Below are 15082 nucleotides of genomic sequence, written 5' to 3' on the forward strand. Positions count from 1 at the left end.
GACCAGCCCGATTGATTAGTTTTGTGTTGGTTGCGGTCTTGAGAGACGTTGGAGAGCTGGGAGGAGGAGGACGCAACGCAAGTGCCATTAGCAAATGCAGCAAAAGCAAAGCTAGCATTAGCACAACTCTGAACAGTGCAAGCTAAAAATTAGTAGCAGCGCCTCCTCTATGTGCAAGACCTTTGTGTAGCCCCCCCTGCCATTAAAAGAAGTCGGTCCGGTCCGCTGAACGGAGCATGGACGCGTTCACTTGTCCCCATTTTTTGTTACATCCATGTGACGCGATTAGTCTCGCATTAGCAGCGAATGCTGATGTACGGCAGGACGTTTGAAGAGCCGCAGCTGCCTACGGAGAGTCTACTCGTACTGTACGTGCTCACGGGCTCGCGTTACATTCCTGCGCCGTACTATTCGTTGAAGCAAAAAAAAAAAACTTTTCCGTGCCCGTAGCGAAGCTGAGGCACGAGGCGCGTGAAGCGGGCGAGTTTTCCCCGTGCGGATGACCGGTGGGCCAGGGCGGCGGGAATGTTGCCGCGATCCAGCAGGTTCTCTTCTTCCTCTCTCGGTAGCGGGGCGTCGTCCTCCGGCCATGCGGTGGCGCCGGGCGGCGGTACGTGCCACGAGGCCCACGACGTGGCGGGTCCCCGCCGGCGAGGCAGAGAGGATCCGCCGTGTCCAGTTGCTGCAGCAGGGTAATAATCCCAACGACCAGCTCACTCTCGCACGCACAGGAAAAGCGTAATAAATCGCCGTGCGCTCTCTCTCTTATCTTCTCTTCACCATCACACATTCACACGCTTTCTCCCCACCTTTTTCTCTCTCTGGATTCCCCGTGGCCGCCGACACTTTCGCTCTTCCTCCCCCCTCTCTCTCCGTCCTAATCGCCATCATTTTGGGGGAGCCAAGAGGGCGAGAACACAGTGTGCTTAGCTCAGGGCGCGCGCGGGGCCCGGGCACTAAACCGCGCAGGCCCAAGTGGCTCGCTAGCTGCATCTCACCGGTCGGTCCATGGGCCCCCGCGGTGGGTGCCACTGCCACGAGACACATCACCATCTCTCCAGCGGCTCTCTAAAAGGCCATGTTTGGTTTAGGCGTGAAAATGTTTCCATGAGAGAGAAATGATGTTTTGACTATTAATTAGGGGGTATTAAATAAAGTCTAATTATAAAATTACCTCCACAACTATGGTACTGTAGCACTTACTCTAACTAATGAGGTCTTTGACCGTACGATTAGTGAATAATTGAGCACGGTCACTGTAGCATCACTGTCGCTAATCAAGACGGAACTTGAGTCATTAGATTCGTCTCGAAAAATTACACTCATCCCTGAAAAGGTTTTGCAAATAGACTTCATTTAGTACTTCATGCGGACATTCGTCTTTTTGTGAAATTGTGATGTGATGTGTAGCCAAACATGGCCTTAAAAATTCAAGAATGGCCTCCGTAGCGGCCGTCGCCAGAGATGGGGCCCGAAGATTCTTCGGGGCATCGGTAGTGGTTATGCTGGTTATCTCTGATTCGGAAATCATGGAGGTGCTGGCGCTCAGAGAAAGGCTAGCACTAGCAAATGATCTATCACTCAGCCGGGTGCGGATGGCAAGTGATTGTGCTAATACAGTTTGGGGTATGACAGGCAGCACATCCGGTATTTATGGCCAGATTGTCAAGGAACTTAAGAAAGGTGCTGCGGCCTTTCAGAATATGGAGATCGTCCATGAACAGAGGGATGCAAATTTTGACGCTCACACTTTGACGGGAAGTACGCTCATCAGTTCTACCGGCCGGTATGTCTGGTTTTCTGATCCGCCTGATGGCGTGTGTAACTCTTTTATAAACATTTTTTTTGGGTGCTGAACCCCCTCTCAAAAAAAAAAAACTCTCCAGCGAGGTTAACGAGCAAGAAGTGGAAGTGGCCTCCCTCCCGCCAGATTTCATCTCAACACACACTGATCCATGTTTCTCACAGCCAAGCCAACTCGAGCTTTCGGAACAGAGGATCCATGCTTTCGTCGTGACACGGGAAACTGGAAGGTGATCGTCGGCGGCACATTCCTCCTCCACACGAAATGCGTTTTTCCAGAAGTCTGCTCTGTTCCGTGCCGATGGATGATGCAGAGGAACATCCATCCATCAGCACGGGACAGCACCCGTGCCGTCTGAACAGAAAGAATGGTGCCCCCAATTCCTCGCAAGAAAATGAAGAAAGAATGATGCAGAAAATAAATGTGTGTGAGATTTCTTGCCGGGTTTCCTCGGTGGCGAGGAGGCGTCTCCAACAAACTCTTTGAGCGCACCACTTCTGGTGACTAATGGCATCATTGCCTGTGGTACTGGCAGAGTATGTCGTTGCTTGCAGCTAAAGCCCGTGCAGGTGTGCCCGTCTCATTGCTTGTTCATCAGCTAGTGCTGGAGCACAACTTAGCAGCGCCATTCTCTATTGATGAAAAGTCATCCACCCTGACTGATCTGATCTGACCTGATCCATCCGTGCAAAGGCGTCATCTGGATTCTCTGATAAAAATGGCATAAAATAAAAGCACGGTATCTGGATTCACCAGTAAAAATGGCATAAAATAAAAGCGCGCTATCTGGATTCCCTGATGAAAATGGCATAAATTAAAAGCGCATTATCTGGATTCTCTGAAGCCTTCATGATGCGGTACATGTTTCTGAACTTTCCAGAATCTAAAAAAAGAAAAACAGGAAGCATGACAAGCAGGCGCCCATCATTAGTTTATGCGCCGAGTGTTGACACTTCAGATAATTAACTAGTTCCTGGTCCGATCCCCGCCAAGGAAGTCAATGAGACCCATGGCTGTCCAAAGGCAGCTTGAATGCTTGACCCATCACGCCTGTGGGCTCCAATTACCTTGCCCTTGCAGCTTGCACTGGCACAGCTGGTCGTTTGACGATTCTTTTGCGAGCCTGATCGTGCCTGGAAAAGGAGAACAGGCAGAACGACCCCTAGGAGGGAGGCCCCTTTATTCCTGGATGCAGCATAAAGTCAAGTATAACGACCAACAGCAGGCCCCTTTATTCCTGAATTGGGCCTGCTGGGCCTCCATTCTTTCCAGCAGCCCAATCACAAGGGCAAGCTTTTCCTGTCGCTCCAAGTGGGAAAGCTGACCAGTGGGCTCAGAGGAACAGGGAGCATATGCGCCCGCCGGTGTTCGCGGCAAGCCTTTCCCGGTTCCAGAGAGGCAGAGTCGCAGAGAGCACAACTCTCTCTAATCCCGCCACTGCTCATCTCCTCCCTCCAAAAACCCGCGCGGAGAAAAATCCCGCGGCGATTAGGGTTTCGGGCGAGGTAGCGGCAATTAGGGTTCCGGCGAGGCTGCCCGCGTCCATGGCGCGGAGCAGGCATGGAGGCGGAGGCGGCGGCGGCGTGAAGGTAGCGCCGAACCTGTCGTGGGACCGGGAGAGCACGAGGGCGCTCAACCTCAGCGTGCTGCGGCGCCTCGACCCCGCCGTCACGGACATCCTCATCACCGCCGCACACGTCGTCTCGTACAGCTTCGACGAGGCCATCGAGGAGTGGGTACAGTACCGTAGCAAAACCCCTGCCCTCTCCCGTCCGATTTCCTTCCGTTGCAATTCCGACTCCTGATTGTGATTTGTGTGCGCGCGTGTTTGCTAGCAGAGCCGGAAGCCTGTGGAGGGGTCGCTCTTCGTCGTCAAGAGGTTTGCACTACTGGACGCTGCTGATTTTGCCACTGCATCCTGTTGATCGCTATACTTGACTTTATGCTGTACTTAAGGCCTCGTTGTCAGTTTGGGTTGTTGGGTGGATTTTGTAGCTAATTGCATGCTGATTATTTGCAATCCAGCAATCTCCTGCGTAGCAAATAGAAGTATGATTTAATTTCTGGTGAAAGTATCGCTGGCTGCTGTTCCTGCTGTTGCTGGAACAGCATTGTCATTTCCATGCAATTGATTCAAGGATTCAGCGTGGTATTTCTCATTGTTGCTAAACACATTGATGTGACTTTTGCAGTAACTGCTCTTTGTTACATGTTGATATCGTGATGTGGTTGTTGGTTGATTGAGATGCAATAATGTTGCAACTGATAAGTGTAGCCCTATACTAGATCATTTTGTTTCTTTTGTTGATCCTGGTCCTACTGTATTATATCAACTGATCTATGGTTTTGTCAGTGCCTGTTTCTGAAACATGTTGTAAGTTCAGACTTAAATCCTAGGCAACATGCACCAAGGAATATTCGGTAACATTTTTTTTATTATAGTACTGGTTTCAGTGAATTATATGTGATGATAATTTCAGCATGTAATTTATTATTTTTCAATGTGTTATTGGCATTGTATTAAGTTGATACTCTGTCATACTTGTAATTGAATTATGAAGATGTTGACTGCCAACCCCGAAGAGTTTTAGATTTAGTCCCACATCGGAAATTGATGGTGGGGGAGCGCAACATATAAGGTGGGGCAGCCTTCACCTTTCAGACTAGTCTTTTGGGTTGAGTTAGGCCTGAGGCCTCGTTTGGTGGGCTCTGGTGGACCTGGACCTAGTAGGGCGCCGGCACATGGGGATAGTGGGCCGAGCTGGATTCCAGTGCACACTCTAACAAAGAGTGCAGTTTATGTTGTTTTATCTCTCTTATTTTGCAATGATAAGCACTTATTCTTGTAGGAACACCCAGCCCAGATTCCAATTGGTCGTCATGAATCGACTAAATACAGGTATGCTTGCTCACCTATTTTATTGAACACAGTTGTGCAAATTTACCTCGGTTGGCCATTAGGATTGTTGAAACAAATCCTGAATTGTGGGACAGTTGGAGCATTTGACAATGAAAGAAGGATATCGGTACATAATCTAGTTAAGAACCTTAGATGCCGGGCTTCTGTGTTAAATTAGGCAATCAGGTTCATGTTTGGCTCCTATCTCCTGATATGTTCATGTTGGGGAATGTGATAACCTAGGCGTCATAAGAACTCCATTATTAAAAATTGATTCCTCTTAAGTTCACAATGGAGGCTGTTTGTGTCATTGTACAGACAGAAATAATGTTTGCTCACTCAGCTGAAAACTTTTTCAAATCATAATTCTCGTTATTTAAGGGAAACCGTGGTAATTCGACTTCAAATGGTACCTTGAAATGCGATCCTGGGCAACCTCTGTTAAATGATTTTGTTACTTATCTATGCTTCCTGCTTATATTCTATGTTAACATCGAAACTAAATATGTGAATTTTATGCTGCCTTTCTCCTAGAACAGAAAATCTAGTCGAAGATGTCTTGACGGATTTTGATGTTCAGATGCATGTTCCCTACGTGATGTACCGTAATGCTGCTGATGAAATCATTGGCATTTGGTTCTATAACCCTCAGGAATGTGAAGAAGTTGCACATCTTATTAGTAGGTAATTATTTAATCTGTTCCTTTTAATCCCATCCACATTGGTGTCATCAGTCATCCATCTTGTTTAGCAGATGCTCACAATTATGGAATTACATCCTTGACTAATCTCAAATTCTTGTCGCTTAAGTGCCAATATTGGCATCTTTTACGCTGAATTTGATTAAAAAAATATTTATTAGTATGTCAACTAATCTCACAATTGTGCGTGTGGGCATCTTTTCCGATATTTAATTTACTAAAATACTAAATAACAAATTGCTGTATGCTGGTACTGGATTATGTTACCATTCACTACATTGTGTACAAAAGCCTCAGTTTGTCAAGCTTCTCACCCTAAGATATAAGTGTTTACCATTCACTACATTGTGTACAAAAGCCTCAGTTTGTCAAGTTTCTCAACCCTAAGATATAAGTGTGTAACCAATATATCCTGAGTCCTGACTAGTACTAGCTGTGGAAGCCACTTTTGAATTGTAGTTCTTTATTTGCACCGACTTGATGTTACAGTGTTAAAGGGGAGGGCAAGACAAGATTTTGCAAGTATTATATGCTTTTATTTATTGTACTGATTAGCCTCACATTCAATGTACAGGATACGGGATGCATATGCTAGGGTGTCTCCCAAGGCAAATCTTTCTTCCAAAAGGTATAACAAGTTTTCATGCATTCCCGTTTTCACTGGAAATAAGGCTGTTTGTGAAGATTCTGAAGGCAGGAGTTGATATTGATTACTTGTTATATACCTTTTGTGTGTCCATTTCCTTTTACTAATCATTTCTAGCTTCATCCTCAATATTTTCATTTCACATATGGCCATTGCTAAAAAGTTAGGTTGCTATTTCAGTCATTTTTATCATGCTAACTGTAATTTCCTCTTTCAGGGAGTAATGATTATTGCAATAAATGACTGTAGTCCTGTACAAAAGTAGCAAAATAGTTTTGGCCTGAGAGCCTTTTTAGACCACGAGGTTTAAAAAATTGTGCAAATCTGTCAATGTTTAATGTGAACGTTTTTATTATATTTTTTAAGGAGGGGGGGGGGGGGGGGGGGTAAACATTGAAATGTTCTAATGCATTATTGGAAAACAAAGATAAAGTACAATGTGATGTTTTGTTGAATTGACCCCCTTGAACTCTGAATATCACCACCTACAGTTGGTGAGCTTTGTTGTTATGCTGAATCTCTCTTATTATGCCTATTACAGTGTATATGAAGGACTGGAAGCAGCATCTGGGTCATCTGCTCTACCTGCAGCTGAAGATAATCTAGAACAACCGACATCACCTAGCATGGTATCAGATGATGTTGAAGAGTTCTTGCTAACCCCTTCAAAGGTAAGGAAACTTCCTTCTATCCATAGCTGCAATTCTTTTTCTTGAATATTCGTAGCTGTAATTTATTATTTTAAATGTTGTTATGTTTATTATGATCATCTGCAATCATGGCTAACCATTACATGAATTTCCTCAAACAGGTAGCCGCATGTGTAGACACAATTGGTGGAACAGGCGCAGTACAGCCAAACAAATCTTTCAGTACTATTCCTTCTTCTAGTCATGAATTGCATAATGCCAGTGCATCGCAGGCTTCTGCCTTGCACAATCTGTTTCCTTCACGAACTTCATCAGTTACCCTGCGGCCCTTTGATGCTCATAGACCACATAGCTCTGCCACCACCCAATCTGCAAGTCTTTCAAATGTAAAGCCACAACTCCTTGCACCCATGGCATCTATGCCGTCAACAATAGCTGATGCTTCTTGTTCACTGTCTACCGTTCCTCCACTTCTTCCTCCCTTTGCCGATCATCAACCACAAGTTGCTCCCTTTCTCCATTCCTTTCCACTACACACTGCACCCCCCAATCCACCTTATGGCACGCCCTTGCTTCAACCATTCCCGCCGCCTAATCCATTGCCATTGCTTACCCCATCAGCATCTTATAGCCAGGTGATAACAAGAGAGCAAGTTGGGGCTGCACTGCTGAGGCTTGCACAGGTATTCACTTGGATTCTGCTCATTGCCATTTTATTTGAGAGAGTTTGCAGTTAACTGAAGCTTGTTGATTCTGCAAGCATTGTTAGATGTATAGCCTTGCAGGACGGATAAATATTGTATTTTTCTCAAACATGTCTCTAGCAGAATTTCCATCTTCATTGTGAAACTTTTGCTGAGACAGCTGTTTCTTTTGGCAGAATGATAATTTCATCGATATGGTCTACCGGGAGATGGTTAAGAGACCATACCCTTGATTCCTTGAAGACATGGTTTTGTCACTGTGTTTGCGCAGCCAAATAGGTGTCTCATGTGTTGCCTTTTGTCAAGTCTGTTCACAGGTCTGTGAAATGTAGGAGTTTTAACAACGCAGTTCGAGTTGTAGGCTGATATATGAAATGCAGCGGCCGAGGATGTTTCAACAACATATTTTTGTACTTTGAGCTGTAATCTGAGCCGTTCTGAACGCATGGCGATGTTCTATAACATACAGGTTGCCCAGTTGCGCCCTACGTCGTAGACGAACTTATGTTCTAGTACCTTGAATAATTGTGAATATACTTTTGCAAAACAGAATGCCGAATGAGAAGCTGTCTGTTAAGCGGTTCAACTGTTTCGCGAAATGTAATAGTTACAAATGCATGGAATGGTCTGACGAGCAAGTACATTTTTACGACTCCGCTCTTTGTGAAATGTATATGCACAGAATGGTCTGACGAGCGTAGCATCCGTTCGCGTCCCAGGCTGCGTTTGTCGGCCACTTCGTCCGTTGTGCTCGCTGGACGCTGACGATCTTCAGGGTGAGCTCCTCTTCTGCTAGATTGATGACCATTACATATCAGGATCTTTTAGATTATAATCAAATCAGGACTTTGCACTTTATAATATTGACTGACGTTCCATTTAGATCATACTAGTTCCCAAGATTGAACATTTACTGAAATGTGCTCTCACATTATCAGATAGACCAGAGGATGACCTTGGATGGGGTGTGAGCTTGCGGAGAGGCACTGAGGCCAAACCGCAACTTTTCCATCTCAAAAGGAATGCCGCATCCCGTGTGGCCTTGTATCATGTTCAACGTGGATGGTAGGAGATGAACAACTGGCCTTGTGTATCACTGGAGTTGGAGTCGGTCCTTGTGATTCTGGTGTAGGGATGTTTTCTGGATCGGAGAATGTAGGAGGATTTGTTTGCATCATGTCGGCGAAAAACAATTGAGTTATTGGCTCATGATGATTTGCAGTGATTACATTAAAAGTGCTTCACGTTGTCTGTTTAACGGATTCAGAGAGTTGCAATGTTCACGTCCCAGTTTTATGCGACGGTAAATGTATAGCTAGGAGGAGCTTGAGGCGTGTTTGCTCAGGTAGTCGATCGCCACGGCGGCGTGGAAGGCAGCCCCGATGGGGAGCGCGCCCTCGTCGATCACGACGTGCGGCGAGTGCAGGTGATGGGCCTTCCCCGTCCCGGCCTTGCTGATGACCCCGACGTCGAAGAATGCCGCCGGAATCTTCTCCGCGTAGAAGCCGAAATCCTCGGCCGCCATGAACTGGGGGCACAGCCTGACGTTGGCCTCTCCGAGCATGCCCTCCGCGACGGCCTTGGCGTGGGCGTACATGGCTTCGTCGTTGACGGTGGCCGGGTACGGCCGGAGCTCCTCCTCCATGAAGTCGACGGCCGCCGTGCAGCGGCCCACGGCGGCCTGCCCTTGGATCACCTCTCTGATCCTCGTCCTGAGGTAGGAGAGGCCTTCGTTTGTCATGCTCCTGAACGTGCCCCCCAGGATCACGGACTCCGGGATGACATTGAAAGCTTCGCCGCCTCCTTTGATGAAGCTCACGGACACCACCTGCAAGCAAGACGATGATGATTGATGAGTTGGTGTGGTGCAGATGCTTTATCAGGGCAGGCATTACATGTACATGCTGACGTGATGATCTGCACACACCGCGGCCTGTAAGGGATCGATCTCGCGAGCGACGAGCTGCTGAAGGCTGAGCACGGCGGAGGAAGCCGCGACGATGGGGTCCACGACGAGCTGGGGCCCCGCCGCGTGGCCGCCTTTCCCGGTGATGGTCGCCGTGAACCGAGCTGATCCGGCGAGGAACGGACCTGGCCTGGAGCCGACGGTGCCCACCGGCAGAGCCGTGTCGACGTGCAAGCCGAAGATGGCCTGCACGTCGTCCAGGACGCCTTCCTTGAGCACATGGTACCCGCCGGCGTGGCCCTCCTCGGCCGGCTGGAAGTATAGGTGGCCAACTGGGCCGAGCCCGTTGGGCCAGCACGGGCACGGCCCGAGAACGGCCCGGCCTGTGGCCGTTCGGGCTTGTGCCGTGCCCGTGCCAAGCACCGGGCTGTGCCTGGGCCGGCGAAGCGGCCCGCGGCACTAGCACGGGCCCGGCCCGGTTAGTGGGCCGGCATGTTTGCGGCCCGTTTAAGCGCCGCTCCGCTTCCTCTTCTCCCTCGCGTCGCCGCTCTCTCGCTCCGCTCCCTCTTCTCCGTCACGCCGCCGCTGTCTCTCTCGCGCCGCTCCTCTCCCGCGCCGCCGCCGCCGCAGCGCTGCTCCGCCCCTCCCGGCCGCCGCCGCAGCGCTGCTCCCCCGGCCGCCGCCGATCGAGCCTCCTCTCTCCTCCGGTCCTCCCTCCATCCCTTCCTCAGCGACATCGACGGCCGGAGCCGAGACGGCGCAGCACGCGGGTCTGCATCCCCTCGACGGCTCGACCTCAGCTCACTCGCCTCCGTCTGCGCCTTCGCCGACCGCTTCCACCGTCACCCCTGGCTGCCGCCGTCGCCGGTCGTCCGCCGCCCCGCCCAGACCGCTGCGCCGCTCGGCCCGGCGTGCCCAACGGCACGGCACGGCGACGCAGCCGTGCCCCTGCGTGCCCGTGCCGGCCGTGCTCGGGCCGTGCCCGTGCCGTGCGGCCCGGTTGGCCACCTATAGCTGGAAGACTAGCTTCACTGTACCCTACGGACAGAATCGATAAACAGCTACGCAAGTCAACAATTTTCAGAACCAACATGGACGCGAAAGCCAGAGGGCATGGAACATGGAAAGATTCGCGTTATCAGGTCAAAGCTTTGCATTGCCTGAATCCTATTTTAACACCTGAATCTGCTGCACGTGCAATGGTCCAAACATCTCAAGTCAAACAGGGAAAGCTCATGAAGGGCGTGCGAGAGCATCTTTGCTCTAGCTGGAACCAGCTACAAGGATGGACTTCTCATCAGTCGTCAGCTTGAAAATTAAGCAACTTGAGTTTTAAGCATGTCGTGCTAGTATCTAGGAAAAACTTATGGAGTCTGCTTCTTTGCACTTTGTGCTATGTATTCTTGGGACTGCAACATTAAGTACGGCAATAATGTAGTAGAATAATAAGACTATCGGGCCTTCACCTTGAGATCGTTTCTCCTGGACTGAAGCAGCCTAGCAGCTCCGAGAAGCATTGCTACATGTGCATCAAGGCCACAGGCGTGCATCTTCCCTTCTTCCTTGCTCTTGAACTCCCATTCGACCATTTCCTGCCAATGGAGCACGTACATGGTGAATGCCAAATCCAGTCATCGAAAATCTTCGATCAACAGCAATAGGATTTCATGGTGCTAATGCTGCAGCTCCAGCAATTGCGTGTCGTGTGCTGTCAACGCCATGCGTGATCGGTTCCTTTCCTCTGTGTTCGCGTCCACTGCTACCAACTACCGGCATGGATGGATCATCCAGGGGGTTTGAATTATATTAATGTTGGTTCAGTTCTATCTTCTATGATGCGACAGGTGAAGCAGCACACTCATTGAAAAGGTTTTGGTCCGCAAGAATTGATAACAAAGACAAGCAAGAGCGTACTAGTGACGTTGACATGGAGTATCGGTGGTAGAAACAAACAAAACGAACTGTGCATTACTTCGCGACTTCAAGAGAAGACGAAAGCTCTTTTCTTTTTTCTTTTTGGTTCCTTCACGATACTGACTTGCAAACCATAAATTGATGAAAAGCAAGGCGCAGCGGTCACGAACCTGGATGGGGAGCGCGTCCATGTCTGCCCGGAGCGCGAACACCGGCCCCGCGCCGGCGCTCCCGGGGCCGGCGATGGTGGCGACGACGCCCGTCCGCGCGACGGGCCAGGCGTAGGCGACGCCGAGCGCGTCGAGCTCCGGGTGCTGGTGGATTCGGAGGCGCACGCCGAGTTGCCACTCCGCGAACCCCGGCGCGCGCGCCGCGTCCAGGAGCTCCCGCGCGAGCGCTGCTGCCGCCGCCATCGGACAGGTCGAAGCAGCAGCAGGAGACGGCCGGCGGCGCTGGCTGACTGCTGGTGTTGGTTATGAATTATGATCCGGCGGAGGTGATCGGCGTGGCGACCGAGGTGGCGCTCTCCCAACTCACAAGCTGAGTGCAGGCGTGGGGCACGTTTCCAAGAACAAGAACAAACCCCGTGGTTTTAGCATCCTGTGGCGGTGTACGCTCTCGATGGGAATTGGGAAGGAAGAACCCACCACCAACACCGTTGACTGCGCATCGTATTTTGTTGTGTGTACAGCCCATCAAACTGCAGAGGCCGAGAAACAAACGGCCTTTTTGGAGCCCATATTCTGCTAGAAAAAAGGAAAAACAATAGAAATAGAAATACAGAGGGGTCCAATGACACGTTCGCTTTAAAAGTCTCCTCCAGCTTTCCTAACCGTAAGAAAGAAGAAGATCAGAAAGATTTTAATACTGGTCACTGTTTTTTTCTTCTCGAAAGAAGTTACTCCTCTTGAAATGCTTGAACAGTTATTCCAGGGCAGGCTATGGCGAGGCGTGTTTGTTGAGGTACTCGATGGCCACGGCGGCGTGGAAGGCGGCTCCGATGGGGAGCGCGCCCTCGTCGAACACGACGTGCGGCGAGTGCACGTGGTGGATCTTCCCCGCATTCTCCTTTCTGACGCCGATGCCGAAGAAGGCGGCCGGGATCCTCTCCGCGTAGAAGCCGAAGTCCTCCGCCGCCATGATCTGGGGGCGCAGCTTGACGTTGGCCTCGCCGAGCAAACTCTCCGCCACCGCCTTGGCGTGGGCGTACATAGCCTCGTCGTTCACGGTGGCCGGGTACGGCCGGAGCTCCTCCTCCATGAAGTCGACGGCCGCCGTGCAGCGGCCCACGGCGGCCTGCCCTTGGATCACCTCTCTGATCCTCGTCTTGAGGTAGGAGAGGCCTTCGGTCGTCATGCTCCTGAACGTGCCACCCAGGGTCACGGACTCAGGAATGACATTGAAAGCTTCGCCGCCGCCTCTGATGAAGGTCACCGAGACTACCTGCGAGCAACAAGATCGACCCTCCATTACCAAGGCATTATCAGATCACCTACATTTACACTGGATCGATCTGAAAATTCATTCTGAACGTACAGCGCCCTGAAGCGGATCGGTCTCGCGAGCGACGAGCTGCTGAAGGCTGAGCACGGCGGAGGAAGCCGCGACGATGGGATCGACGACGAGCTGGGGCCCCGCCGCGTGCCCGCCTTTCCCGGTGATGGTCACCTTGAACCGGGCTGATCCGGCGAGGAACGGCCCTGGCCTGGAGCCGACGGTGCCCACCGGCAGGGATGTCTCCACGTGCATGCCGAAGATGGCCTGCACGTCGTCCAGGACGCCTTCCTTGAGCACATGGTACCCGCCGGCGTGGCCCTCCTCGGCCGGCTGGAAGACAAGCTTTACTGTGCCCTGCGGGTGATGTCGACAAGGGTAATTTTTTCATCCCGGCAACTGATGATTTACTGGAACAATTTGTTGATCTCTGTAACTTTTTAAACGACAAATAACTGTTCATTTCACAACACTTAAACCTGCTGCAAATTAAAGCTGACACGGCATTCAGGTACTACTTGTTGAAGCTCCCATCAGTTTGAAAAACACTCATCCGAGCAGTCAGATAATGAGTTATAACATTTAGGGACAGATGGCTACCAAAGTACCAACGGACATGCTCATAAATTTGCCAGGAAAGCATATTCCATTGTTGGGACCATCTAAAGGAACGAAATTCTCATCAATTGATAGTCAAATTTGAACATATGAAATTTTAGTACGTCAGTTTGATGCAGTTGAATTATCTTGCAATTGAGTTTGGAAACTGCACTAACGAATTCTATTTTTTTTCTGATAAAGGCGAGCCTGAAGGAAGAGGAAGAGTGGTCCAAGGATACCTTCAAATCATTCTTGCGCGACTGAAGCAGTCTAGCAGCTCCAAGTAGCGTTGCCACATGAACATCATGCCCACAAGCGTGCATCTTCCCATCTTCCTTGCTCTTGAACTCCCATTCTACCATTTCCTGCCAATGAAGCACATGGCAAACGGGAAGTCAGTAACATGCAGCACCAGAAGCAGAGAAGCTCTTCGCAAAAAAAAGAAGCAGAGAAGCTGACACCATCCAGTATTACTTTTTTGTTGCCTTTTTTTTAGCCAGTGTTTTTTTCTGTCGTTTCCTTAAGATAATTGATGCTGTCTAGTGATACTGAAGCTTCAGCGTATCACTCGAAGATTTGAAGCGTATTCAATCATATCGGTTTTATGACGCGACAAGCGAAGCAATTAACAATGGATGTTTTGTATAGTTGGTGATCACTATCAAGCTTAGTTGACGGATAGCACAAGGATCGTTATTTTTGGACCATAGATAGAAGAGTGGTGATGACGTTGACAAATGACAAGCATGGGATATTAGCATGTCTAGGACGTAGGAGCAAACAAGATACTGGCTAGTTGTTGCAATTTCTTTTTTTTCAATGAAATAATACATTTTTTATATCCACAGTACTGGCTCGTTGCACAAATTTTAAACCGCAAAAATACAGGTTGGAATATTCGATCGAACCATCGCGAAGATGTATGGATCGGGAGCATTGACCAATCACGAGGGCGGGGGCGAGGGCGAGGCGCGCGCACCTGGATGGGGAGCGCGTCCATGTCGGCGCGGAGCGCGAACACGGGCCCCGAGGCCGCGGCAGCGGGGCCGGCGATGGTGGCGACGACGCCCGTCCTTGCGACGGGCCAGGCGTACGGGACGCCGAGCGCGTCGAGCTCGGCGCGCACGAGCGCGCTGGTGCGGTGCTCCTGGAAGGCGAGCTCTGGGTGCTGGTGGATTCGGCGGCGCACGCCGAGCTGCCACTCCGCGAACCCCGGCGCGCGCGCAGCGTCCAGGAGCTCCCGCGCCAGCGCCGCTGCCGCTGCCGATGCCATCGACGTCGTCCCGCGGCCGGCTGCGCCTGGACGAGCAGGTCGAGACGCGCGAACGAGGATGATCGAGCAGGACGATGACGAGGAGGAGGAAGCAAAGATTAGAGGTAAGAGCTCTGCTCTGGCGGACGAGGGATGCCGAGTGCCTACTTGGGAAGTGTCGGCGCGGCTCTGGTGGCCTTGTTTGCTTCCGCTTGGAATCCTTGTCGGTTTTGATCCGGTGGAAAGGGGAGGATCCCGCGTGCCGCCCGTGGTAAGTGGGGGCAGGGGCAGCCTCGGCCGGCTCGCATCGCAGATTCGCAGTACGTGACGGCACGCCGGTTCGGAGGTTGCGTTGGGCACAGGGCGGCGCACCGCCATTGTCGAGAAGTGAGCGCGGCATGGCATGGTTGTCTTGTCCTCCCGTCGTTCCCGGGGTGCGCCGTCTCTTCTCGCCTCGTCACTGTCATTGACAGCGGCGCGACACGACACGCGTATGTAGGAGAGCCATCGAC

At 50.7% G+C, this 15082-nt stretch overlaps 2 protein-coding genes and 1 pseudogene across 2 annotated transcripts; 1 reads left to right on the top strand and 2 right to left on the bottom strand.

Annotated features, from left to right (window-relative positions):
- The first annotated feature begins 3193 nt into the window (after positions 1 to 3193).
- Positions 3194 to 7990, top strand: LOC120649173 (mRNA-decapping enzyme-like protein). The gene is made up of 8 exons (XM_039925885.1): positions 3194 to 3540; positions 3643 to 3683; positions 4654 to 4703; positions 5243 to 5387; positions 5979 to 6032; positions 6592 to 6721; positions 6862 to 7383; positions 7581 to 7990. Exons 1-8 carry the CDS (start codon positions 3349 to 3351, stop codon positions 7635 to 7637), a joined length of 1191 nt encoding a protein of 396 aa, XP_039781819.1. The 5' UTR covers positions 3194 to 3348; the 3' UTR covers positions 7638 to 7990.
- A 593-nt stretch (positions 7991 to 8583) lies between these two features.
- Positions 8584 to 11820, bottom strand: LOC120649175 (annotated as a pseudogene).
- Positions 11821 to 11936: 116 nt separating this feature from the next.
- On the bottom strand, positions 11937 to 15000 carry LOC120649174 (IAA-amino acid hydrolase ILR1-like 3). Its single transcript, XM_039925886.1, has 4 exons — positions 14298 to 15000; positions 13558 to 13683; positions 12761 to 13075; positions 11937 to 12667 (listed from the first exon to the last, which is right to left on the bottom strand). The coding sequence occupies exons 1-4, from the start codon at positions 14973 to 14975 to the stop codon at positions 12164 to 12166; spliced, it is 1623 nt and encodes a 540-aa protein (XP_039781820.1). The 5' UTR covers positions 14976 to 15000; the 3' UTR covers positions 11937 to 12163.
- Positions 15001 to 15082: the final 82 nt, after the last annotated feature.

The sequence above is a fragment of the Panicum virgatum genome, chromosome 9K (genome assembly GCF_016808335.1).
Source record: "Panicum virgatum strain AP13 chromosome 9K, P.virgatum_v5, whole genome shotgun sequence".
NCBI classification, from domain to species: Eukaryota; Viridiplantae; Streptophyta; class Magnoliopsida; order Poales; family Poaceae; genus Panicum; species Panicum virgatum.